General features: G+C 43.1%; 1 protein-coding gene across 1 annotated transcript in view; it reads left to right on the forward strand.

Annotated features, from left to right (window-relative positions):
* SLC22A3 (solute carrier family 22 member 3) overlaps window positions 1-27,909 on the forward strand; it is a 99,218-nt gene that overhangs the window by 61,610 nt on the left and 9,699 nt on the right. The window contains exons 6-9 of the mRNA XM_055536143.1: window positions 14,909-15,006; window positions 15,126-15,340; window positions 26,516-26,624; window positions 27,432-27,544. Of these exons, the coding sequence (XP_055392118.1) occupies window positions 14,909-15,006; window positions 15,126-15,340; window positions 26,516-26,624; window positions 27,432-27,544 (535 nt within the window). The remainder of the gene's footprint in view (window positions 1-14,908; window positions 15,007-15,125; window positions 15,341-26,515; window positions 26,625-27,431; window positions 27,545-27,909) is intronic.

The following is a 27,909-nucleotide window of genomic DNA, read 5'->3' on the forward strand; positions in this document are numbered from 1 at the left end:
TGTGAGAGTTGGACCATAAAGAAGGCTGAGCACCGAAGAATTGATGCTTTTGAGCTGTGGTGTTGGAGAAGACTCTTGAGAGTCCTTTGGACTACAAGGAGATGAAACCAGTCAATCTTAAAGGAAATCAGTCCTGAATATTCATTCGAAGGACTGATGCTGAAGCTGAAACTCCAATACTTTGGCCAACTGATGCGAAGAACTGACTCATTGGAAAAGACCCTGATGCTGGCAAAGATTGAAGGCAGGAGGAGAAGGGGACGACAGAGAATGAGATGGTTGGATGGCATCACCGACTGAGTGGACATGAGTTTGACCAAGCTCCAGGAGTTGGTGATGGACAGGGAAGCCTGGCGTGCTGCAGTCCATGGGGTCGCAAAGCATGGGACACGACTGAGCGACTGAACTGAACTGAGTAACAATAGAAGGAAAGCACACCATAAATGTGATGTGCTTGAATCACCCTGAAACCACCCCTGCCCCTGTCCTGCTCTGGGGAAAAATTGTCTTCCATGAAACGAGCCCCTGGTGAGGAAAATGTTGGGGCTGCTACCCTACGCTCTAGGCCATGGCAGAAATATACCTGCTAGCAATCCTACTGGGCAAAGTTGCAATCTTGCTGGAATCCTGCAAACACCTGAAGGCCTGGAAAAGCTAGAGCTGGGTGTGTGTAAGAGCTAAAGGAGCCTAGGGGAAAATATCCTTCAACTAGTGAGGAAAAAGGCCATCACGTGAACTTATAGTCTATTGTTACATGTTCTTATTAAAATAGTTTCTGAAGCATTCAGAAACCTGAAAAGAAATGATGATAAGAATGTGAATGGGTGGAGTATGTAGTTTGGCTTTTATTTGTGACATAGCAGGTGATTTGTTTTATTTCACTGTAACTTACTCCTCTTTGGAATAATCATTGGCTAACTAGTGACTTATAGATAGTCAATTTGCTGATTTAGAACTAAAAATTTGTGTATCTAGACCTGCTCCTATGGTTTAAGACAGTGGACATTCTTTTTTTTAAATATATAATTCTTTGTGGGGGTTATTGAGATAAAATTGACATAATATTAGTTTTAGGTATAATAATGAGTATGCTGCTGCTAAGTCACTTCAGTCGTGTCCGACTCTGTGTGACCCCATAGACGGCAGCCCACCAGGCTCCCCCATCCCTGGGATTCTCCAGGCAAGAACACTGGAGTGGGTTGCCATTTCCTTCTCCAATGCAGGAAAGTGAAAAGTGAAAGTGAAGTCACTCAGTTGTGTCTGACTCTTCGCAACCCCATGGACTGCAGCCTACCAGGCTCCTCCGTCCATGGGATTTTCCAGGCAAGAGTGCTGGAGTGGGGTGCCATTGCCTTCTCCAAATAATGAGTATACCTAAACATAATAATTCAGTATTTGTGTGCGTTGCAAGGTGATCACCACAATAAGTCTAGTTAACATCTATCACCATATGTATGTTGTAATTTTTTTTCTTGTGATGAAAGCTTCCAAGATTTGTTCATGTAACCACTTTCAAATATGCAGTAAAGTATAATTAACTATAGTCATCAGGTGGTATATCATAACTGCTTCATTTTTTTTGGACTTTCCTTATCATTTGATGTTTAGAACTTTTCTGTTTCAGCAACAATCAGTGACATTTATCAGTGCCATTGGGAAGATCAATGATGTGTTTAATCCCATCCACTCACATCAGATTCTGATGTCCCCCCACCCCCACTCCAGGTTCTGAGTCTTTTTGATTGTTGTTTAGTCACTAAGTTGTGCCCAACTCTTTGCTGCGCACCAGGCTCCCCTGTCCTTCACTATTTCCCAGAGTTTGCTCAAATTTATGTCCATTGAGTCAGTGATGCCATCTAACCATCTCATCTTCTGCCGCCCCCCTCTCTCCTTTTGCCTTCGATCTTTCCCGGCATCAGGATCCTTTCCAAAGAGTCAGCTCTTTGCATCAGGTGGCCAAAGTAATGGAGCTTCAGGTTAGAGTCTTAAAATATTTTTTTTTATTTGTTTATTTTGGACTGTGCTGGATCTTCATTGCTGGGAGGGCTTTTCTCTAGTTGCGACGAGCAGAGGCTACTCTCTGTTGCAGTGCCCGGGCTTCTGGTTAGTGTGACTCCTCTTGTCGCAGAGCATGGGCTCTATTATGCACAGGTTTCATAGTCGTGGTGTGTGGGCTCAGTAGTTGCGGCTTCCAGGCTCTAGAGCTCAGGCTCAATAGTCGTAGCACACGGGCTTCGTTGCTCTGTGGCACGTGGGATCTTCCCAGATCAGGGACTGAACCTGTGTCTCCTGCATTGGCAGGCGGATTCTGTATACCTGAGCCACCAGGGAAGCCCAAGGTTAGAGTTTTAGAACTGAGAATGCAAGCTCTTCTTTTTCCCTTCTCTCTATCATTTCCTTTAACACCTTCCCTCCCTCGGAACCCTCACAGATTTGTTTTTAAGAAATGAAGAAGAGTTCCACCATGTGACCTACAGCTGCAGCCCATCAACCTTTGCTGATATTAAGGCTGCACTTTGGATCCCATGGAACCTCTAGAAAGATGCACTTTTTGCTGTTCCAGGCAGTGAGCCCAGTGGGGGGGCATAGAGTAGAGGTGTAGAACTCTCTCAGGCCAGATGGAAATGCTCAGAATAATATCTGTGCTACAGAGCATCCTCACCAAAGAACTGGCTGAGCCCAAGGTCCAGTAAGTACAGGGCCACCAGCCGTATTTGGCCATGGAGCCCTGAAGTGCGGCTGATCTGAACGTGATGGCAGAGTAAGCTGCACAGTGGATTACAAATATTTAGTCTGACATAAAGCACATGAACCATCTCTTCAGTAGTTTCACATTGATCGCCTGTTAAAATGATTGTATCGGGGATAGACGAGATTAAATGCAACGTATTCTTAAGGTTAATTTTGCCTGTTTCTTCTTACATTTTTTATGTTAGTACTAGAAAATCTAAACTGACGTGGGTTACACTATGTTTTTACTGGACGAAGCTGGTCTAGGTACTTGGAATTTGTTTTTAACTACTTTTTTTTTGTTGTTGTTTTTAACTACTTTTGTGTGCGTGCTAAATCATGCTAAATCTCTTCAGTCGTGGCTGACTCTTTGTGACTTCATGGACTGTGGCCTGCCAGGCTCCTCTGTCTATGGGATTCTCCAGGCAAGAGTACTGGAATGGGATGCCCAGCCCTTCTCTAGGGGATCTTCCCGAGCCAGCGGTCACACCTGCATCTCCTGTGTCTCCTTCATTGGCAGGCAGGCTCTTTACCACTGAGCCACCAGGGAATCCCTTTAACTACTTTCAGTTCAGTTCAGTCGCTCAGTCGTGTCTGACTCTTTGCCACCCCATGGACCACAGCATGCCAGGCCTCACTGTCCATCTCCAACTCCCAGAGTTTACTCAAACTCATGTCCATTGAGTCGGTGATGCCATCCAACCATCTCATCCTCTGTCATTCCCTTCTCCTTCCACCTTCAATCTTTCCCAGCATCAGGGTCTTTTCCAATGAATCAGCTCTTCACATCAGGTGGCCAAAGTATAGGAGTTTCAGCTTCAACATCAGTCCTTCCAATGAACACTCAGGACTGATCTCCTTTAGGATGGACTGGTTGGATCTCCTTGCAGTCCAAGGGACTCTCAAGAGTCTTCTCCAACACCACGGTTCAAAAGCATCAATTCTCTGGCGCTCAGCTTTCTTTATAGTTCAACTCTCACATCCATACATGACTACTAGAAAATTAACTACTTTAATACACATCAAATAAGGGTCAAGTACTCATGATCATTTTAATTATGAACTTTGCTTTATCATATGAATTGTCATGGTAAATATCTTCTCTATGATCTTTTTTTTAAGGGAAGTTAAAAAAATTTTTTTTTAATTTAGGCTGTTTTGAGTCCTTGTTGTTGCATAGGCTTTTCTCTGGATGCGGTGTGGGGACTCCTCATTGTGCTGGCCTCCCTTGCTGCAGAGCACAGGCTCTAGGCACGCAGGCTTCAGTAGTTGGGGCTCATGGGCTCAGTAGCTGGTGTTCCTGGGCTCTGCAGCACAGGCTCAGCAGTCATGCCGGTTGGGGCTGCCTGCTCACAGCACATGGGATCTTCCCACACCAGGGACGGAAACCACGTCTCCTGCACTGGCAGGCGGGCTCTACCACTGAGCCACCAGGGAAGCCCTCTCCTCTCGTTTAAAAGTATATTGAGGTTTTAAAAAATTCCTCTATGGTTTTTCCAGTGGTCATGTATGGATGTGAGAGTTGGACTGTGAAAAAAGCTGAGTGCCAAAGAATTGATGCTTTTGAACTGTGGTGTTGGAGAAGACTCTTGAGAGTCCCTTGGACTGCAAGGAGATCCAACCAGTCCATTCTGAAGGAGATCCGCCCTGGGATTTCTTTGGAAGGAATGATGCTAAAGCTGAAACTCCAATACTTTGGCCACCTCATGCAAAGAGTAGACTCATTGGAAAAGACTCTGATGCTGGGGGGGATTGGGGGCAGAAGGAGAAGAGGACGACAGAGGATGTGATGGTTGGATGGCATCATTGCCTCGATGGACATAGGTTTGGGTGAACTCTGGGAGTTGGTAATGGACAGGGAGGCCTGGCATGCTGCAATTCATGGGGTGGCAAAGAGTCAGACACGACTGAGCAACTGAACTGAACTGAACTGAAAAAATTCCCAGAGTGCCGTGGGCAATTTGGCAAATTGTCTGTTATGGATGCCAGGCAGCCTTGCTTCCACCTAGCAGCTGGCCAGGGTTCTGTGACGTTAAACATCTATTCCTGGACCTGCTGGCTCTGGCGTCCACCCGACTGAAGGGGACGACTGTGAGGAGGGGGCCAGGGGACATGGTATCAGCACAGTCACTCTGCACCCCCTCCCGGCCTCAACAAGCCCCACAGCTCCTGGGGCTTCTCTGCAAGACCTATAGGGTGATTAACTTTGAGGATGACTTCCAAATCAGTGAACCCCAAATCCTCAAGTGCTATTTTGCTTACACAGACTTCTTACAAAACGTTTCTAGAGAACAGAGCCTGTGGGGAATTTGCGATGACACAAAGTTGGCATTGGATTCAAGAAGTGATCAATTCCCCTGCTCATCGGTGGCTTCACTTTTCCTTGCGACAAATGACAACTGTTAAAAACTCCACCCACTGAGATCCACCAGGTGAAATTGCAAGGCTGGAAATGCAACCACTCGACACCGTCTCCTCCCCTGCCTGCACCAGACCCTGCTGCTCAGCTGGGTTCTTCCCTTTCAACTCAGGGGGCTCAAGTTCCTTCCCGGCCAGTAAGAATAATACTAGGAGGCAGCAGGTGAGGCAAGACTTCAGGGACCACCTGGGCGTCTCACATGAGTCTCCGGAGAGGTTGTTAAAATGCAGATTCTGGGGCTTCCCTGGAGACTCAGTGGTAAAGAATCCACCTGCCAATGAAGGAGACATGGGTTCAGTCTCTGATCTGGGAAGATCCTACCTGCCGTGGGGTAACTAAACCTGAGCACCCCAACTACTGAGCCTGTGCTCTGGAGCCCAGGAGCTTCAGCTACTGAAGCCTGCACGTCCCAGAGCCCATCCTCTGCAGCAAGAGAAGCCACCACGATGAGAAGCCCATGCACCACAGCTACAGAGGAGCACCCGCTCACCACAACTAGAGAAAAGCCCTTGCAGCAATCAAGACCCAGCACAGCCTAAAGTGAAAAATTACAAATCTCCTCTTTAAAGAAAAAAATGCAGATTCTGATTTCTTCATCCAAGGTAGAGCATCTTTAACAAGTTCCCTGGCAAAAAGGCTGTGGATTCGCGGACCACACTTTGAGTAGGAAGGTTCTCCAACCATCTTTTGCTCTGTGTACATTCTTGAAAAATTACCCTGCCTTAACCCTGCCTCGGAGATCACCAGTGCCAGATTAACTTTAAATATGTCTGGTAAATATAAGAAAATCTAATAATAAAAGAAATCTATTCCTTTTTTGCAGAAGGCACAATGACAGTTGTCTTTACAAAAGGAGTACCTTTAAAAAGCATCTCCCTAACTTGTGCATTGTAGTATAAATTACAGTTTACTAATGGAAAAGATTTTTTTTAATGCCAACTGAATTATCATCTGGAAGCAGAGTATCTCCAAAAAGTTATAAAAATAATATTAATATAGAGTAGATTGGCTCCATTTTTGAACACTCACTGGTACCAGGTGTGTATACTGCTGACCTTGGACAAAATAAACAGCAATTGAAGTGAGAAATAGATCTAAGGGCCTAGATCTGATAGATAGAGTGCCTGATGAACTATGGAATGAGGTCCATGACATCGTACAGGAGACAGGGATCAAGACCATCCCCATGGAAAAGAAATGCAAAAAAGCAAAATGGCTGTCTGGGGAGGCCTTACAAATAGCTGTAAAAAGAAGAGAAGCGAAAAGCAAAGGAGAAAAGGAAAGATATAAGCATCTGAATGCAGAGTTCCAAAGAATAGCAAGAAGAGATAAGAAAGCCTTCTTCAGCGATCAATGCAAAGAAATAGAAAAAACAACAGAATGGGAAAGACTAGAGATCTCTTCAAGAAAATTAGAGATACCAAGGGAACATTTCATGCAAAATGGGCTTGATAAAGGACAGAAATGGAATGGACCTAACAGAATCAGAAGTTATTAAGAAGAGGTGGCAAGAATACACAGAAGAACTGTACAAAAAAGATCTTCATGACCTGGATAATCATGCTGGTGTGATCACTCATCTAGAGCCAGACATCCTGGAATGTGAAGTCAAGTGGGCCTTAGAAAGCATCACTACGAACAAAGCTAGTGGAGGTGATGGAATTCCAGTTGAGCTATTCCAAATCCTGAAAGATGATGCTGTGAAAGTGCTGCACTCAATATGCCAGCAAATTTGGAAAACTCAGCAATGGCCACAGGACTGGAAAAGGTCAGTTTTTCATTCCAATCCCAAAGAAAGGCAATGCCAAAGAATGCTCAAACTACTGCACAATTGCACTCATCTCACACGCTAGTAAAGTAATGCTCAAAATTCTCCAAGCCAGGCTTCAGCAATATGTGAACCGTGAACTTCCTGATGTTCAAGCTGGTTTTCGAAAAGGCAGAGGAACCAGCGATCAAATTGCCAACATCCGCTGGATCATGGAAAAAGCAAGAGAGTTCCAGAAAAACATCTATTTCTGCTTTATTGACTATGCCAAAGCCTTTGACTGTGTGGATCACAATAAACTGTGGGAAATTCTGAAAGAGATGGGAATACCAGACCACCTGACCTGCCTCTTGAGAAATCTGTATGCAGGTCAGGAAGCAACAGTTAGAACTGGACATGGAACAACAGACTGGTTCCAAATAGAAAAAGGAGTACGTCAAGGCTGTATGTTGTCCCCCTGCTTATTTAACTTCTATGCAGAGTACATCATGAGAAACGCTGGACTGGAAGAAACACAAGCTGGAATCAAGATTGCCAGGAGAAATATCAATAACCTCAGATATGCAGATGACACCACCCTTATGGCAGAAAGTGAAGAGGAACTAAAAAAGCCTCTTGATGAAAGTGAAAGTGGAGAGTGAAAAAGTTGGCTTAAAGCTCAACATTCAGAAAACGAAGATCATGGCATCTGGTCCCATCAGCTCATGGGAAATAGATGGGGAAACAGTGGAAACAGTGTCAGACTTTATTTTGGGGGGCTCCAAAATCACTGCAGATGGTGACTGCAGCCATGAAATTAAAAGACGCTTACTCCTTGGAAGGAAAGTTATGTCCAACCTAGATAACATATTGAAAAGCAGAGACATTACTTTGCCAACAAAGGTTCGTCTAGTCAAGGCTATGGTTTTTCCTGTGGTCATGTATAGATGTGAGAGTTGGACTGTAAAGAAGGCTGAGTGCCGAAGAATTGATGCTTTTGAACTGTGGTGTTGGAGAAGACTCAAGAGTCCCTTGGACTGCAAGGAGATTCAACCAGTCCATTCTGAAGGAGATCAGCCCTGGGATTTCTTTGGAGGGAATGATGCTGAAGCTGAAACTTTGGCCACCTCATGCGAAGAGTTGACTCATTGGAAAAGACTCTGATGCTGGGAGGGATTGGGGGCAGGAGGAGAAGGGGACGACAGAGGATGAGATGGCTGGATGGCATCACCAACTCGCTGGACGAGAGTCTGAGTGAACTCCGGGAGTTGGTGATGGACAGGGAGGCCTGGCGTGCTGCGATTCATGGGGTCTCGAAGAGTCGGACACAACTGAGCAACTGAACTGAACTGAACTAAAAGATGAGTTTATTTGGGAATAGCAGAGGCATTACACATCGCGACATATGAGCTAAGGAGAACCATAGCCCAGTCTGAGGATACGAAGGGAAGGTTAGCTTTTATTAGGTTCTGGGAAGAAATTGGGGCGAGTTGTTTTGAACAAAAGTTCATTGGAGGAGAATGAAAGTTTGGGGTTATTTAAATAATGTGCTGGTAAGAAAATGTTCTAAAATAAAATATCTCTAGCCTGATCCGAGCTGTTTATCTCTTAAAAATTTTTTTTTGTTGAAGTATAGTTGATTTACAGTGTCATACTGGTTTCAAGTTTACAGAAAAGTGATTCCGTTTTGCATATACATATATCTATTTTTTCAGACTCTTTTCCCTCATATATTATTAAAATATATTGAGTTTAGTTCCCTGTGATATTCAGAGATCATTATTGGTTATTTTATATATAATAATGTGTATATGTTAATTCTAAACTCCTAATTTATCCCTCCTACCCTTTCTCCTCTGGTAACTGTAAGTTTGTTTCTTGTCCAGAAACCAATCCCTTGTCAGGAGGGCTCTGAACACCATATTTATAATAGATTGTTATTTATAGTGTCTTTCTCTTCCTTGGCAATTTAAACTAAAATGTCAACTTCAAGAAATGTTTCAGAAAGGCACCAGAAAGAATTATAAATAGAACTTGATTAATCAAAGAAAGATGAATAAAGTATGCTTTTAACACAGGGTACATCATTGTTGATGTAAAGCAAAAGTCTTGGCAGAATTAAAAGACAGTTGGGAAACAAATAGAACAAATAGCCATCCATTCAGTAAATGAATATCAGGAAACCAACCTGTACAGTTTACCTGTGAGCAGCCCCTTTTTCAACGAGTGGCATTACTAGGCAACAAGGATCCAAACAGACAGCCGTTTCCAAGAGCATTTCCCATCTTCCTTTGCTCCAAATGAGAGCAGGCAGGCACCTCTTAGATGGATAAATGTATGACAAACTCTAAAGCCAAGTTAGATACTCAAGATAACATACTGTGTGGTTCCACTTCCATGAAATTCTAGAAGGCAAACTAATGACAGAAAGCAGATGAGGGTTTACCAGGGGCTGAACATCAGGGGGAAAGAATTGATTGCAGAGACAGGAGGAAACCTTTGGGGGTGGTAGAAATATTCCATATCATGATGGCAATGATGATTATGTGACTTGACGCATTTGTCAAAATTTCATGAAATGTAGCTTAAAGTTGCTAAATACTACTGGATGTAAATTATATTTCAATAAAACAAAGTTTAAAGTCCATCTATCTATAATAATCTAATATAGCATTTCTATTCTTTTACATCTAAGACTATGCAAACACTTTGGAGATAGAAAATAAGCACGATTTCATTTCAAAATACAGAGCTAGAAGTTGTTGTAAAAGGGTAGACGCTGAACCAGTCATTGCGCATGGGTTGCCAAGACTTTCCTGGATGAATTCCATCCAAGATATGGCTTTTAGTCTCCCGAGGTCTTTGGACACCCAGAAAGTGGGTCATCTTTCAGAATATCTGCGTCACTGTGGACAGTGTGTTAGTAAATCAAAGATGAGCTGGATTTGTTCTCAAATTGGCAAAATACTCACTTGCTTGGAAGCACTATTAATCCTTTCATTTACTGAATGGGGAAAATTGGTCTTGATTACCTTCAGTTATTATCTGTGCTGCATATTCTTTTGCTGTAGGATATATATTAGGTGTTAAACATGTGCTTTGGAAAAGCAGAGATCATGTGACCGCTTGATTCTAAATATGAAAAGTTTGAAATTAAAACTAATACTAAATATTCTTACAGAGTAAATTGGAGTAGTGAAGCAATTATTTTCATTCTTAATTGCAAAGTTATTTTGCCTAAAATATTCTGTTATTATGCAAAAGCATTGTTCTGGACTGAATTCTTGAAATAATTCTGCTTTTGGCAACAAATAACAGAAAATCAATCTAAATGGGCTTCAGACAGTAAGCACGGTTCCAGGCTCCTGGATCTGGAATTCTAGACTTAAAACAGCGTCCACGTTTGTTTAGACATGTGGATCACAATAAACTGTGGAAAATTCTTAAAGAGATGGGTTTACCAGACCACCTGACCTGCCTCCTGAGAAATCTGTATGCAGGTCAAAAAGCAGCAGTTAGAAGTGGACATGGAACAACAGTCTGGTTCCAAATCACGCAAGGAGTACGTCAAGGCTGTATATTGTAACCCTGCTTATTTAACTTACATGCAGAGTACATCATGTGAAATTCCGGGCTGGATGAAACAGAAGCTGGAATCAAGACTGCCGGAAGAAATATCAATCACCTCAGATATGCAGATGACACCACCCTTATGGCAGAAATTGAAGAAGAATTAAAGAGCCTCTTGATGAAAGTGAAAGAGGAGACTGAAAAAATTGGATTAAAGCTCAACATTCAGAAAACAAAGATCATGGCATCCAGTCCCATCACTTCATGGCAAATAGATGGGGAAACAGTGGCTGACTTTATTTTTGGAGCTCCCAAATCACTGCATTTGGTGACTGCAGCCATGAAATTAAAAGACACTTACTCCTTGGAAGGAAAGTTATGACCAACCTAGACAGCATATTAAAAAGCAGAGACATTACTTTGCCAACAAAGTTCTGTCTGTCTAGTCAAGGATATGGTTTTCCCAGTGGTCATGTATGGATGTGAGAGTTGGACTATAAAGAAAGCTGAGTGCTGAAGAATTGATGTTTTTGAACTGTGGTGTTGGAAAAGACTCTTGAGAGTCCCTTGGACTGCAAGGAGATGCAACCAGTCCATCCTAAAGGCGATCAGTCCTGGGTGTTCATCAGAAGGACAGATGTTGAAGCTGAAACTCCAATACTTGGGCCACCGATGCTCATTGGAACTGACTCATTGGAAAAGACCCTGATGCTGGGAAAGATTGAAGGTGGGAGGAGAAGGGGATGACAGAAGATTAGATGGTTGGATGGCATCACCGACTCAGTGGACATGAGTTTGAGTGAACTCTGGGAGTTGGTGATGGACAGGGAGGCCTGGCATGCTGCTGTCCGTGGGGTCGCAAAGAGTTGGACATGACTGAGTGACTGAACTGAACTGACTGAACTGAGTAAATCGTTGTGAATATTGCTGTCAGAAAGGAAAGCTTGTCCCCCTCTGTGCTCTGGGTGATCGTGGTGCTCATGTGCAGATGATCAATGCTGTCAGGAACTTCCTGGAGAGAAGAGAACAGTCTGACATAAACATGACCCCAAGTCTGAGTTGGGGAAAAACCCTAAGTGAAAAGAAAAGAGCTGCTGGAGTGATCATCCATCCATGGAGGAAAGCTGCCCTCATATAATGAGTGGTTTTAATCTGGAATTTAAAGATCCTCAAAATCTAAATCATTTTCATCAAGGCCACCTTTTCCATAAAACAGTGTTTTAACTAAAGATTAGCTTTTTGGTCATAATGTCCTTCTCTAAAATTATATAGAAGTTACCATAAACCACAGAGAAGCCTTCTAGAATAAAAAGTTTTAATATGTTCAGTAGTGCGGTAAGACGATGAGGAATAGAAGCTCTCATCAACTGCCTGGACTTCACATCCTAGGCTTAGCCACCCTTTTTCTATTGAATCCTTGTGTGCTAAGCCTTGGTTTACTTATTTATACAATAGAACCCTGAAGAGTACTCACTTTAGAGAGTCTTGATGAGAATTAAATGGAATATTTCATGCTACATTTCAATTCATCAATTCATTAGCCCAGAATCTAAGAAGTAGGCGTTAGCCATTTTAATATGGGCAATATATAGAAACTAATTGTGAAAAATATTTTGATAACCAACCATGTAAAAATATAGTTTTCCCCTGGTATCTGTGGAATATTGGTTCAAAGACCCTCTGCAGATACCAAAATTCTCAGACGCTCAAGACCCTTGTACAGAATGGGTCTCAGCTGATGCTCCGTATCCCCAAGTTCTGCATCCATGGGTTCAATCAGTCACAGGCCCCACCACTGGTTGAATCCACAGAGGCAGAACCTGTGGATGTGAAGAGCCAACTGTATTGTTGGGACATACTAAATTCTTTTGCTTCTGGTATTCCTGATTTGTTTTTGGAACAGCAGAGGTGAGGGTAGGGGGTCTTAGAATTTTGAAGATCAGCTCAGGGAACATTTTAATAAGGATTGCATTACTTATAGGACAGGTCAACTTGCTGCTGTAACAGAGATCTCCAAAAATACAGTGACAAAAAATAGAAAAGTGCCTTTTTCTATTACATGCCCACGCAGAGGTGAGTAGCCCAGCCCTGAAGGTAGCTCTGCCCCATGAGGTCACCCAGGACCCAGGTTCCATTTATCTCATTTCTCCATTATCACCTGCAATAGGTTGTATGATCAAAGCCATTTCACCAGTGTGAAATTCCTCCATCCCTCAGGAAGGGGGAAACCGTGAATGAAGACCAAACCATTTCCTTTTTAAAGGATGGGACCCAGAACTTGTACACATGGCTTCTACTCCCACGTCGTTGCTGAGATCTTGGTCACTGGACCACCCACAACTGAAAGAGAGGCTAGAAAATATGACTTTAACTAGGCAGCCATGAGCCTAAATAAATTCTGTGGGTTCTATTATCCAAAGGGGGATGGAAAGAATGCATGGTTGAATCAATTAGCAGTCTTCCATTAGTGTTGCTATGGAAACTACTATTGTTTCATTGATCCTAGGATACTGTTAATTTAGAGACGCATCATCATTTTATGTACCGCTCAGTGAGAAAAGCCATGCTATTGAAGCTGTGGCTCATTACTTTCTTATCAGCTGAGTTACAGGACACATCCTAATTTTGAGATTTTGATGTGTGAAAACTTTGTGTCTTGTTATAGAAGGAATACAAGTTTTCCTGGTGGCTCAGTGGTGAAGAATCTGCCTGCAATGCTGGAGAGGCAGGTTTGATTCCTGGGTTGGGAAGATCCCTTAGAGAAGGAAATAGCAACCCACTCCAATATTCTTGCCTGGGAAATCCCATGGACAGAGGAACCTAGTGGACTACAGTCCACGGGGTCACAAAAGAGTCTAACATGACTTGGTGACTAAACAACAATGATAGAAGAAATACAGTGTCAGAAAGACTTAGGAAAATAAAATGATCTAAAGTATTCATTTTGCAGCCTTCTTTTTGTGTGTGTGACTTTCCTCGGAGCAAGCATAGGCAACAGATGTCAAGATTTGGTTGATCCATTGAATGTAATGTTTAGAACAGGTGATGACAAGGTACTATCCATGAGAATTTAAGTCAAATTCCAACACAAAGGCTTGGGGAAAATTTGCCAAGCTTTCCACTCAGTCTGGAACAGATCTGGAGTTGAGCAAACAGACAATGAGGGTCCTGTTTTCACTAACCAGGGATCTCACTTAGCAGAAGGACGAAGACCAAGGGCTACACTCAGCACAGAGTCATGGCCAAGGCACTTGACTTCCTGTTTCAGCACTCAGTCATCACCCAAATATTGGTTGGAGACCAGGCACTTTGCTTGGTGCTACAATACAGTCTCTGCCCGCCAAGAACTCCAGAGCTCACGCAGGGAGAAGAATATGTAGACCTATAAAGGCACGCAATTGTGTAGAGCCTGTGATAGAAGTCTAGTAAGTGGAGGTGCAGAGTGGAGATCGCCAATTCTACCTGAGGTTAGGGAAGACCGGCAGAACCAGGGAGAGTAAGAGTTCTTCAGGCAGAAGTAACACTATGCAAGTGCATGGAAGTGTGACACAGCAGTCACTGCAGGAGACTGAGTTACAGTCTCTTCAGCACACAGAATTAGAAGCAGAGGGACTTCCCTGGCATTCCAGTGGTTAAGGCTTCATGCTTCCACTGCAGGGGGTGTGGGTTCAATCCCTGGTCAAGGTACTTAAGATCCAACATACCGCTTCATGCAGCCAAAAAAGGAAGAAGAATTTTAAAAGCTCAGTAATCAAGATAAGTACTATTCTAGTACAATATTTAAATACACAAAACTTAATGCAAAAAAAAATTTGTAAAAAAAAAAAAAAGACCGGAAGCAGTGGGTATGTTCAGCTGTTTCCTTTTTAGTACTTTACTCATAGGAGGCAAAGAGTAATATTTGTTTAATTGAATTAGAGAAAGACCAACTTCTTGAATGGCCAAATAAGGATGAGCTGAATTTTCCTGTTATCAAAAAGATGCTGGATTCCAGTACACGGAAAGAAACAAAAGGACACCGTTGATGCCAGCCTTGCTCTAGAACTTACCATGACTCTAGCGTATTGGTTAACGTAAGATTTGAGGAGTTAACAGATAAAGGAGCTTGTTTAGAGCCTGCTTTCACCACCTTTATGCTTGTTTTCTCCGATGTGACAATGCATAAATGTGGTTTACTTTGGAACACAGCTTTTATCTTTGTTTATTCCAAGCACGTAGAACTGCTGATTCTCAGCGCAGCAAGCACACCTTTGAGAATCTGACCTAGGACAAAGGCTAGAGAACCAAAATTTTTGTACTCAGGTGCTAAGATGTCATAATGAAAGACCCTGATTGGTTCAGTAAGATCATTTGGTAGCTTTGAATCTGGTCAATGACGAATCTATAATATGCAGATGTCTCTTGCTGTGTATTCCTACTGAAAATCTGCTTCTCTTGTATAGATCACTGTTACGGATGAGGAAGTTAGTAATCCATCCTTTGTAGATCTGGTGAGAACTCCCCAAATGAGGAAGTGCACACTTATACTTATGTTTGCTTGGTAAGTTTGGTTTGTGATGGATTCAAAAGCTTGTGTCAAATTTACAACGCATCCCTCTCTCCAGATCAGGTGGAAGTTCTCTCTCACTTGTTCTCTGTTGTCTTTCGATGTTACTCCAGGTTCACAAGTGCTGTGGTTTATCAAGGACTCGTCATGCGCCTGGGAATTATAGGAGGCAACCTCTATATCGACTTTTTCATCTCGGGAGTTGTGGAGCTGCCAGGAGCCCTCTTGATCTTACTAACCATTGAGCGTTTTGGTCGGCGCCTACCGTTTGCGGCCAGCAATGTCGTGGCAGGGGTGGCGTGCCTTGTCACTGCATTCTTACCAGAAGGTAACTGTCCCTCAAGTCTGCTTGGCAGCCAAGATCTTGAAAAAAATCTTATTCAAGAAAGGGGGACTTCTCATCTTTAGCAAATGTCCCCTAGCATCAACATCATAGTGCCAGGCACACTCTCGTGATGTCTCTCCATTTCTGCCAAATCAGCATAACGACTGTGAGTGTAAAAGATTGATTCTATAGATTTTTCCGTTTTCCCCAGTTTTAGGGTCATTTGTGGATGAAATAGATGTGTAAAACCTAGATTGTAGTTGTAGTTTACTTTTTTAAAAAAATTTAATTGAAATTTACTTTATGTACAATATTGCATAGGTTACAGATGTACAATATGATGATTCATGATATATAAAGGTTGTATTCCATTTATAGTTATTATAAAGTACTGGCTATATTCTCCATATGGTACAATAGATTCTTGTAGCTTACTGTATACCTAATAGTTGTACCTCTTAGTCCCCTACCCCTACCTTACCCCCCTTTCCCACTCCCCAGTGGTAACCACTAGTCTGTTCTCTGTATCTGTGAGTTTGCTTTTTTTGTTGTTATATTCACTAGTTTTAAATTTTTTAGATTCCACATACAGGTGATATCTTATAGTATTTGTCTTTCTATGTCTGACTTATTTCACTTAGCATAATGCCCTCCAAGTCTATCCATGTTGCTGCAAATGGCAAATTACATTCTTTTTATGGCTGAGTAGTTTTACATATATATATATATATAGGCTTCCCGCATAACTCAGCTGGTAAAGAATGTGCCTGCAATGTAGGAGAGCACATCTTCTTTGTCCACTCATGTGCTGATGGCCACTTAGGTTGCTTCTTAGTTATTGTAGAAATGCTGCTGTACCATTGGGGTGCGTGTATCTTTTCCAATTAGTGGCTTTGGTTTTTTTCTCATATATATATACCCAGAAATGGAATTCATGTAGTTTGCTTTTGATCATCTTTATCTGACTTAATTTTGTGATATCTTTGACCCTGTTTCACATTTCTTCCGTATCACTAATTCCCTGCAAAACACTAAGGTTACAAAGGGAAGAAAAACACATTTCTTGACTTGGAGAGGTTGACAACCTAGTGAAGAATATGGACAAAGTAGAGCACGGTTCTCAGAAGTATGAACCGCCTGTGCTGGTTTAGGAACTAAACATTCTTTGTTATCACAGGAATATCCTGGAACCTTCTTCATTATCGCGGGAATATCCCGGCAAGGAGGCTGAGGGATCATCCCTGTCCAGCAATGACAGCCTCACAGTTAGGCCAAGAGCTTGGGTGTGGGCTTGTGAGCTTCGGGTGGCGGAGAAGCGCCTCCAAGTGACTGCGGCAGCTGGGACAATGGCAATGGGGAGGGAGCGATGCTGCGAGCAGGGATCAAGGTGGTGGCACTCAGGCCTGCATGGGAGACGGTGATTTCAGAGACACTTCAGAGTTAAACTGGGGAGGGGAGGGCTTGCCGACTGCTGTGCGATACAGAGGTTGTCGGTAACTCCAAGTGCGTGGCTAACCCACCGCCAATTATCCCTGTCCTGGAACACAGCGGGGCCTGGACGGTGGAAGCCTTTCAAACTCCCAGGGAATGTGTGTTTTAGATCAAGTTCATTATTTCCACATTCCAGGAGGTGTGGGGGGGAGGTTGCTGGGACAGCTGGAGCCTCTTGTAGTACTTTATGTCAGCGCAAGAGAAGCATTTTTTTTTCAGTTTGAAGAATTTTTTTTTCTTTTCCATAAGGTTTATTACGAGATAGCGTGTACAGTTCCCTGTGTGGCACAATAGGGCCTTGTTGTTTATCCATTCTCTATAGTTTGCATCTGCTAACCCCAAACTCCCAGTCCATCTCTTCCCTACGCCCTCCCCCTTGTTAACTACAAGTGTGTTCTCTAGAGTCTGTTTCTATTTTGTAGATAAATTCGTTTCCTAGTTTGGATTCCACATATTGTTGTTGTTCAGTTGCTATATATGGGATAACACGCACCACATCTTTATCCATTCATTCTGCTGATGGCCACTTAGGTTGCTTCTTAGTTACTGTAAAAACGCTGCTCTAACATTGGGGTGTGTGTATCTTTCCCAGTAAGTGGCTTTGGTTTTTTTCTCATATATATACCCAGAAATGGAATTCATGTAGTTTGTTTTTGATCACCTTTATCTGACTTAATTTTGTGATATCATTGACCCTGATTCACATTTCTTTCATATCACTAATTCCCTGCAAAACACAAAGGTTACAAAGGGAAGAAAAATACATTTCTTGACTTGGAGAGGTTGACAACCTCATGAAGAGTATGGACAAAGTAAAGCACGGTTCTCAGAAGTATGAACCGCCTGTGCTGATTCATGGACTGCAGCACGCCAGGCTCCTGTGTCCCCCACTATTTCCCGAAGTTTGCTCAAACTCACGTCCACTGAGTTGATGGTGCAACCCAACCATCTCATCCTCTGTCACCCCTTTCTCCCTTTGCCTTTGATCTTTCCCAGCATCAGGGTCTTTTCCAATGAGTTGGCTCTTTGCAATGTCAAAACAGTCAGACATTAATAGATAAGTTCATTAATAATATTCTTATGAAATCCTAAAACATCAAATAACCCTATTTAAATACCATTACAGAATGCCCATCTTCAGAATGAGAAGAGGGAGAAATCCTGTCATATTGGAATGGTTGATGATAAACAGAGTTGTTTACATTTATCTCATTTTTCTTGAGCATATGAGTTTCCTAGAGCTGCTGTATCAAAATACCATAAACTGTGTGGCTTGCAACACAGATTTGTTCTTTCATATCCTGGAGGCTGGAGTCTGAACTCCAGGTGTAGGCGGGCCCTCGCTTTCCCTGAAGGCTCTCAATAAGGATACTTGCCTGCCTCTTCTGGGCTTCCACTGGTTGCCAGCCATCCCTGGCATCCCCGGACAGCATTCCCATCTCTGCCTCCATCTTCACATGACCTTCTCTGCATCTCTGGGCCTTAACTTAACCATGACATCTGCAAAGACCCTGTTTTGAGATAAGGCCGCACTCTGAGGTGGTGAACCTTAAATTTGGGGAACATCGTTCAACCTACCACACTGAGCTAACGCATTATAAGAGTCGGGGAAGGGGATTCCCTGGCGGTCCAACGGTTGGGACTTGGTGCTTTCACTGCCAGAAGCCCAGGTTTGGTCCCCTGGTCAGAGAACTAAGATTCTGCAAGCCTCCCTGTATGGGCAAAAAAAAAAGACTTGGAGAAGATATAAGTCAATGCACATCTACTTGTATCTATTAATTGCTGCCACTAAACTAGGAGTAAGGATAGAGCTATAAACAAGATAGACATAATTTCTTTAACTTTTTATCTCATATTGGGGTATAGCCGATTAACAACATTGTGAAAGTTTCAGGTGAACAGCAGAAGGGCTCAGCCATACATACACGTGTCCATTCTCCCCCAAACCCTCCTCCCGTCCGGGCTGCCACGTGACACTGAGCGGAGTTCCCTGTGCTGTTCAGTAGGTCTTTGTTGGTTATCCATTTTAAACACAGCAGTGTGTACATGACCATCCCAACCTCCCTACTATCCCTTCACCCTGGCAACCATAAGTTCATTTTCAAAGGAGACAGACAATTTCTATTGTTGGGCATTATGCACAATTTAGGAGAAGGTGACAAATGAGGATCACTGGATACTTCACTGATCTTTCCATTTTACTTTGGCACTGTAGAGTTTTAGGTTTAATTTTTAAATGTAGTTTCCTAAGACAAGGTCATCTGTTTTCATCCCATATGGAATAGGAATCAAATATTAATTACATATTCATTGCATATGAAATTAGGAAAGTAAAGGGGAAAAAATGACTTAAGTGTGGCCCATCTTTTCATGATAGAACTCTCCCCCAGAAGATTTTCTCTGGCCCCAGACAGATTGGGATGGTTTTAATCGTGTTGCCTCCAGCACGATCCCAGAAAGCGTTGAAGACCAAATGTCCAAACCCATACTGAAGTAACTAAGTGGGTGGGAATCAAGCTGTCTTACAGAGAACACGCTCATATATTGGAAGACAAAGAATAGACTTTTCTGTTTGATCTGGTCAGTTTTATTTTGTAGACTGAATTTCCCAAGTCTTAGAGTTGTTCTTAGCAGCAATGGAAACGACTTGCTCCTATTCTGGACGCATTTTATTTGTGTGTTCTGCAGATACGGCTGCTTTTGTAGTCTCATGCTCGTCGTAACTGACTGCCAAGAATAAGTTCAAATTCGTAGTGCAGTGTGTGAGTACCCAATGTTAGCAGGGGTTGCTTGCCTGAGCTGAGAGTCCTCACTTCCACTTAAGGGAACTTTTGGACTTGGTTCCTTGGGCTGTTGAATTAACATTAGAAAGACTTTTCCTCTCAGCCATTCTTGACGTCATCACCAGGATGACTGCCCCTGAGAAGAATACTGAGCAGCCTTTTAGGGGAATCAGCTCTAAAATTATCTCAGAGAAAACTGTTTAACCAGCGTTCCCCCCATGAAGCCCGACTGGAGAATGAAATTCTGGAAAACAATTTCAGAACAATCGTTCAGGCTGTATCCTCATCTAAGACCCACTGTCTCTGACCCAAATTTTTGAATTCTAATTAAAGCCTGAAAAATAAAAGAGCTTTTTTTAAAAATTTATTTTGTGTTGGGGTATAGCCGATTAATACTGTTGTGTGTGTGTACAGCAAAGGGACTCAGCCATACATATACAAGTATCCTTTCTCCCCCAGACCTCCCTCCCATTCAGGCTGCCACGTAACACTGAGCAGAGTTCCATGTGCTGTACAATAGGTCTTTGCCGGTTATCCGTTTTAATATAGCAGTGTAAACATGACCTTCCCAAAGTGCCTACCTTATTCCTTCACCTTGGCAACCGTAAGTTCGTTTTCTAAGTCTTTGAGCCTCTGTTTTGTAAGTAAGTTCATCTGTATCATTTCTTGTTAGATCCCACATATAAGGAAAGTCATATGATATTTCTCCTCCTTCTCTCTGTCTTACTTCACTCGGTATACATTCTCTAAGTCCATCCATGTTGTTACAGATGGCATTGTTTCATTCTTTTTAATGGCTGAGTAATATTCCTGTGTGTGTGTGTGTGTGTGTGTGTGTGTGTGTACCACATCTTCTTTATCCATTCCCCCGTTGATGGACATGTAGGTTGCTTTCATGTCTTAGCTATTGTAAACTGCTGCAGTGAACAGTGGGGTACATGTATCTATTCAGGCCATGGTTTTCTCAAATGTATGCCCAAGAGTGGGATTGTAGGGTCATATGGTAGTTCTATTTTTAGTTTTTTTAGGAATCTCCAAACTGTTCTGTATAGTGGCTGTACCAATTTACATTCCCATCAACAGTGCAGGAGGGTTCCCTTCTCTCCACACCCTCTCCAACTTTTGTTGTTTGCGGATTTTTTTTTTTATGATAGCCATTCTGACCAGTGTGAGGTGACATCTCATTGTGCTTTTGATTTGCATTTCTCTAATAACTAGCGATGTTGAATATCTTTTCATGTGCCTATTGGCCATCTGTATTTCCTCTTTGGAGAAATGTCTATTCAGGTCTTCTGCCCATTTTTTGAGTGGGTTGTTTGTTTTGATGCTACTAAGCATCATGAGCTGTTTGTAAATTTTGGAGACTAATTCCTTATCAGTCACATCATTTGCAAATATTTTCTCCCAACTGTGGGCTGTCTTTTCATTTTGTTTATTGTTTCCTTTGCTCTGCAAAAGCTTTTGAGCTTAAGTAGGGCCCAATTGTTTATTTTTGCTTTTATTTCCATTATTCTGGGAGCTGGATTGAAAAAGATGTCTCTGTGATTTATATCGGAGAGTGTTCTGCCTGTGTTTAAAAGAGCTTTTTAAGACCCATACTTATCTGCCATTTTTAATTTGAGTTTATTCAAGATGGCTATAAACCTGGCCGTTTGGGTAAGTCTTTTTGAAATGAAAAAGTTGTCGTGGACTTTTCTCTTTAAGTAAAAAGTATTAATGAGTCTGTTGCAGATGGGGCATTCAGAGGAGATATAAAATTGTGTTTGTTTAAAACCCTACATCCCTTCTTCAAAAACTGAGGAATTATTCTCAATAATCTCTAGTAGTTTGACCAAATCCCCTTCAGAGTGACCCTCTTTCTCTGTATCCTCGGGAGTTCATGGGAGGTAGTTTCAGCTTCAGTCCTCAATCTTAAATTGTCTTGTTTCTTGCCATTGCTATCAAAAGATATCTATCGTCACTCCAGGGGGAACTTAGAATATTACTGGTTTGGTCGGAAGTTTTTATGTGCACTCTTAATATTCACACATCCCTTACACCTCCTATAAATTGTTTTCATTTTACCCTTTTGTTGAAACAGTGTGACGCTTCTCGAACTTCTCTTTTGTCACACATATCAACAGAATCTCTGTCCAGTGCAGTTAGATACTTACTGGCCTTTACTGCTTAGAAAGAGTTGAGATTCTTAATAAAACCTGAAAGCATTTTCTTAACCTTTTACTGAATTGACTAGTTATTGATCTAACCACATATATCTCTCATGCTCTGTGTGTGTGTGTGTGTGTGTGTGTGTGTGTGTGTGTGTATGTGTGTGTGTTTTAATTTGGTTTCTTGGTTTTTGTTTTTTTCCCTGTGAATGACCAGTTATAAAATTAAATTGTCATTGAAGTTGTCAGTGGGACTCACTCGTAGAGCAATCTTGATTCAGTAGAAAAAGCCGTAGCTTAAGAACCTAACGTGGGTAATCAAGTTATTTCCATGGGAGCTGGAGGCATTCTCCTCTGCAGCCACAGAGCAGTAAGAGGTCGCCCGGTCGGGTCAGGACCCAGAGAATCTGGGCACCAGCTGCCACTTTCCGTTCCCCAGCACCTGGCACTGCCCCACCTGCTCACTGGAGGAAGGGGTGGAATGCATTTCCTGGTCCCCTTCCCTGGCCTTAATGGAAAAGTAAAGCTAAATACAACACGTGTTTACAACTGTGCCAGACCGGACGGCAGCCCAGCACATCAGCGCATCTCTGCTGCTCCTTCCTCCCGACGTGACGGTAACATGGGTGCTGCGGGTGTCCTCTGCTAGAGCAACGTCAAGGGCACCAGGACGTCCTGGCCAGCGAGCAAACAGCATGTGACCAGGTGGAGCCTCCCAGCCATGACCTGCACTCTGGAGCCCTCTTTTTCTCTCTCTCCCTCCTTGGCAGTTGTTTTGTTTAATAAGTTTTAGCTTTCTTTAGTAGTTGGATATTCTCTGAATATCCATATTCTCTGAATATCCATTACTTTGCCGACAAAGTTTCATCTAGTCAAAGCTATGGTTTTTCCAGTTGCTATGTATGGATGTGAGAGTTGGACCATAAAGAAAGCTGAGCACCAAAGAATTGATGCTTTTGAACTGTGATGCTGGAAAAGACTCTTGAGAGTCCCTTGGACTGCAAGGAAATCCAACCAGTTCATCCTAAAGGAAATCAGTCCTGAATATTCTTTGGAAGGACTGATGCTGAAGCTGAAACTCAATACTTTGGCCACGTGATGCAAAGAGCTGAGTCATTGGAAAAGACCCTGATGCTGGGAAAGGTAGAAGGTGGGAGGAGAAGGGGATGACAGAGGATGAGATGGTTGGATAGCATCACTGACTCAATGGACGTGAGTCTGAGTAAGCTCCAGGACTTGGTGATGGACAGGGAAGCCTGGAGTGCTGCAGTCCATGGGCTTGCAAAGAGTCAGACACAACTGAGTGACTGAACTGAACAGAACTGATTATCTGAAGAGAACACACATAAATCTACCGAGCTCCAGCCTCTTCTCTCATCCTCCTCATTCATGCCTACTTTTCTACTAAAAAATTATACATTCAGGAAAGTGCAATAATTCTAGAAGGCAGGAGGACCATTTAATGCTGAGTGAGCATAAACAAGTATGAGTATAAATGTTACAGAAAGCTGTGTGCTGGGCCCGGCTGCTCACAGCTCAAAAGCCAATAAGCAGCCCCGTTGGCGGAAAGGAAACTTTGCTTTATTTCAGATGCCAGCGACTGGGGGCAGGGTGGCTGATGCCTGTGCAAAGGCCAACGCCCACCCACCACCACCACCAGCACGACAAGCTGGGGGGTGAGAGCTTTAATAGACAGAGTGTGGGAGGAGGGCTGCATGCAGAAATGGCACGGTCAGCTCTGACAGTCATCTTCAAATTGGTCATCAGTGGTCTGACCAGCATCATCTTGGTTGCTTTAGGTACAGTTAATCTTCATTTCCAGGGTCCATTTGTCCCCAGTTCTCTGAGGCCAGTTCTCGGAACTGTGGCAGCTCATGTCCTGGGTGTGGTCTGATCATCATGTATAACTTCTCCGCCTGGTGTTTTGTATGTGTAAGACAGCTCACAGGATATGGCTCAGAATATTATCTATAGCCTGTGAGAAAGAAGTAAAAGTCCTTGACTGTGCTGAATGATGACATTATTATTATTTAATCTCCTTTAACTGTTTTCCTTTGTTTTCCGCAATTCTCACTTCTCTGATTAAACTTATTCTTTGACCAAAGTTTTCCACAGGCAAAAGGCAGGCAGAGGCCATGGTTCATGGCGGGGGCAAGGACCATAGGGTCCTGCTCCATTTCATAAAGGGGGAAGGTTTCCTTTTCAAAGATGAAAGTCAGGCGCATGCTGAACATCCTTGACTTTGGAGAGCAGACAAGCTCCTGTTCATGCGGTCATATGTGCTCACACCACATCTACCAAGAAAGGGTGGCATCAAATCAAAACTACAAAGAGGCACCAATTCACACCAGTCAGAAAGGTCATCGTTAGAAAGCCTGCAGATAGCAAGTTCTGGAAAGGCTGTGGAAAAAAGGGAACCCTCCTACACTATTGTGGGAATGTACCTGGCATAACCACTAAAAAGAGAACAGTATGGAGGTTCTTCAAAAAGCTAAAAATAGAGTTGCTGTCTGACCCAGCAATCCTACTCCTGAGCGGATGTCTGAACAAAACTATAATTCAAAACATACATGCCCCTCTATGTTCATTTCAGCACTATTCACAATAGCCAAGACATGGAAACAGCTTAAATGTCCATCAGCAGATAAACAAATAAAGAAGATGTAGTACATATATACAACAGAATGCAATTCAGCCATAGAAAAGAATGAAATAATGCCATTTGTAGCAACGTAGGTGGACCTAGAGATGATCATTCTAAGCGAAGTAAGTCTGACAGAAGGAGAAATATCATATGATATTACTTACACAAGGAATCTAAAATATGACACAAATGAACTTATCTATGAAACAGGAACAGACTCACAGCACAGAGAACAGGCTTGTGGTTTCCAAGGGAGGGGGGCAGGAGAGGGACGGAGAGAGAGCTTGGGGTTAGCAGATGCCAACGATGATATAGAGAATGACTAAACGACAAAGCATAGCCCAGGGAACTAGATTCAATATCTTGTGATAAGTCATCATGGAAAAGAATATGAAAAAGAATGTGTGTGTATCACTGAATCACTTTGCTGTCAAACAGAAATGAACACAACATTGTATACAACTATAGAAAGAAACGCTGGGCTGGAAGAAGCACAAGCTGGAATCAAGATTGCCAGGAGAAATATCAATAACCTCAGATATGCAGATGACACCACCCTTATGGCAGAAAGTGAAGAGGAACTAAAAAGCCTCTTGATGAAAGTGAAAGAGGAGAGTGACAAAGTTGGCTTAAAGCTCAACATTCAGAAAACTAAGATCAAGGCATCTGGTCCCACCACTTCATGGGAAATAGATGGGGAAACAGGGGAAACAGTGGAAACAGTGTCAGACTTTATTTTTTGGGGCTCCAAAATCACTGCGGATGGTGATTGCAGCCATGAAATTAAAAGACGCTTACTCCTTGGAAGGAAAGTTATGACCAACCTAGATAGCACATTGAAAAGCAGAGATATTACTTTGCCAACAAAGGTCTGTCTAGTCAAGGCTATGGTTTTTCCAGTGGTCATGTATAGATGTGAGAGTTGGACTGTGAAGAAGGCTGAGCGCCGAAGAATTGATGCTGTTGAACTGTGGTGTTGGAGAAGACTCTTGAGAATCCCTTGGACTGCAAGGAGATACAACCAGTCCATCCTAAAGGAGATCAGTCCTGGGTGTTCATTGGAAGGACTGATGTTGACGCTGAAACTCCAATACTCTGGCCACATCATGCGAAGAGTTGACTCATTGGCAAAGACTCTGATGCTGGGAGGGATTGGGGGCAGGAGGAGAAGGAGACGACAGAGGATGAGATGGCTGGATGGCATCACTGACTCGATGGACATGAGTTTGAGTGAACTCCTGAAGTTGGTGATGGACAGGGAGGCCTGGCGTGCTGCGATTCATGGGGTCGCAAAGAATCGGACACGACTGAGTGACTGAACTGATAGAAAGAAAGAAAATGAAGTTGCTCAGTCGTGTCCGACTCTTTGCGACCCCATGGACTGTAGCCTACCAGTGTCCTTAAAAAGGATGTCATCAACTGCCCAACTCTTAACAAATTTAAAGTACTGACTTTTTAGGGCAGACATGGTACTCTTTCCTCTCTTAATGCTGCAAAGAAAGAAAATATTTAATGTCAAACATTTGGCATTTCCCACTCACTACCATGGAGGAAGAAGGAAAGGACCCAGGAGATGCGGGTTCCACCCCTGGGTTGGGAAGGCCCCCTGGAGGAAATGGCAACCCCACTCCAGTATTCTTACCTGGAGAATCCCATGGACAGAGGAGCCTGCTGGGCTATAGTCCATGGGGTTGCAAAGAGTCAGACATGACTAAGCACACACACATCATTTGCACTTAATTAGGCTGTGAGAAGGCAATGGCACCCCACTCCAGTACTCTTGCCTGGAAAATCCCATGGATGGAGGAGCCTGGTGGGCTACAGTCCATGGGGTCACAAAGAGTAGGACACGACTGAGCGACTTCACTTTCACTTTTCGCTTTCATGCATTGGAGAAGGAAATGGCAACCCACTCCAGTGTTCTTGCCTGGAGAATCCCAGGGATGGGGGAGCCTGGTGGGCTGCTATCTATGGGGTCACACAAAGTCGGACATGACTGAAGTGACTTAGCAGCTGGGAGAACACTAAGCAAATGGCTTTTGTTGTTTTGTAAAATTGTACTGAAAGTAAAGTAGACCCCTAACTCCTCCTCCCAAACTTTGTGTGTTTGCAGGAATACCCTGGTTGAGGACCACTGTTGCTACCCTGGGAAGACTAGGCATAACCATGGCCTTTGAAATTGTCTATTTGGTAAATTCAGAATTGTACCCAACAACATTACGGTAATTCCAACATCAGTATCATGGTTTCTCCTAAGTAATTCTGCAGCTGCATGTTTTAAGTTGACCACCTGCAATGCAGGAGACACAGGAGACGCGGGTTTGATCCCTGGGTCGGGAAGATCCCCCTGGAGAAGGAAACAGCAACCCACTCCAGTATTCTTGCCTGGAGAATCCCATGGACAGAGGAGCCTGGCGGGCCACAGTCCATAGGGTTGCAAAGAGTCAGACGTGACTGAAGCAACTGAGCACGCATGCACGCACGCATTAGACTTGAAATCAGAAAATCTGGTGAGTGTGCTTGCAGCATGAGTTACATTTCCCATCATCAGCTCCACTCTGTGTAAAGGCTCCAGCCTCTGCTCTGACCACACTCCACAGCCAGTTCCTGAAGGACGAAATCAACCAGTGTGCGCAGCTAGCGCAAACTGGCCTCCTTCCTGGGGGAATATTCATGAGCACGCCTTACTGTCAGTCTAGGCGCCATGAGGGCACACGAGTGCCACAGAGCAGGCTGGGTAGTACGCCGCTAACGGATGATTAATTTCCACCAATACTGTAGACTCCACCCCCTGGCTCCAATTAGCCTCACTGTGACTCTGAGTCACAGTGACAGGTGTGAGCTGGTGCAGCTTGGAAATGAATTGCGTAGGAATTTGCATAGAGTATGAGGGAGGAGACGTTTTCAATGTCAAGCACTAGAGAAATGGGAAATATTGTTACCATTCCTGTTACTTAGAAATCTGAAAACATTATTCATCCTGAAGTTATTTAAATATTTTTATTTCAAACAACTTTTTTATTCTGCAGAAACTTTGGAGTTTCACTGTGTTCCGGTTTATGTGATTTTGGGGGGATTATAGCCCCGTTTCTGCTTTTCCGGCTAGCTGCCATTTGGCTGGAACTACCTCTTATCATCTTTGGTAAATATTCACTGCATGCACTATTCTTAAATGCTTTCATTTGCATTCTTTGAATTAATAGAACCTACAATGATGACCAGGTTCGATATTCATGATATTCATTTGCTCTTCCCATAACTCTTACAGGTTTTGAGGAACCACAGTGAAATGTGGGCCCTAAATCATTTAAATTTGTTTTACATTAAAGAGTTGCAATAAAAAAGTGTTCAACTTAAGAACTTTCCTTGCAGTCCAGTGGTTAAGACTCCACATTCTCATTGCAGGGGTCATGGGTACGATCTCTCATTGAGGAGCTAAGATCCCACATGCCACAAGGCATAACCCACCTTTCCCCTCCTGCAAAAAAAAAATCTGAAAGGTAGGGT

Source organism: Bubalus kerabau, chromosome 9 (genome assembly GCF_029407905.1).
Source record: "Bubalus kerabau isolate K-KA32 ecotype Philippines breed swamp buffalo chromosome 9, PCC_UOA_SB_1v2, whole genome shotgun sequence".
Lineage (NCBI taxonomy): Eukaryota > Metazoa > Chordata > Mammalia > Artiodactyla > Bovidae > Bubalus > Bubalus kerabau.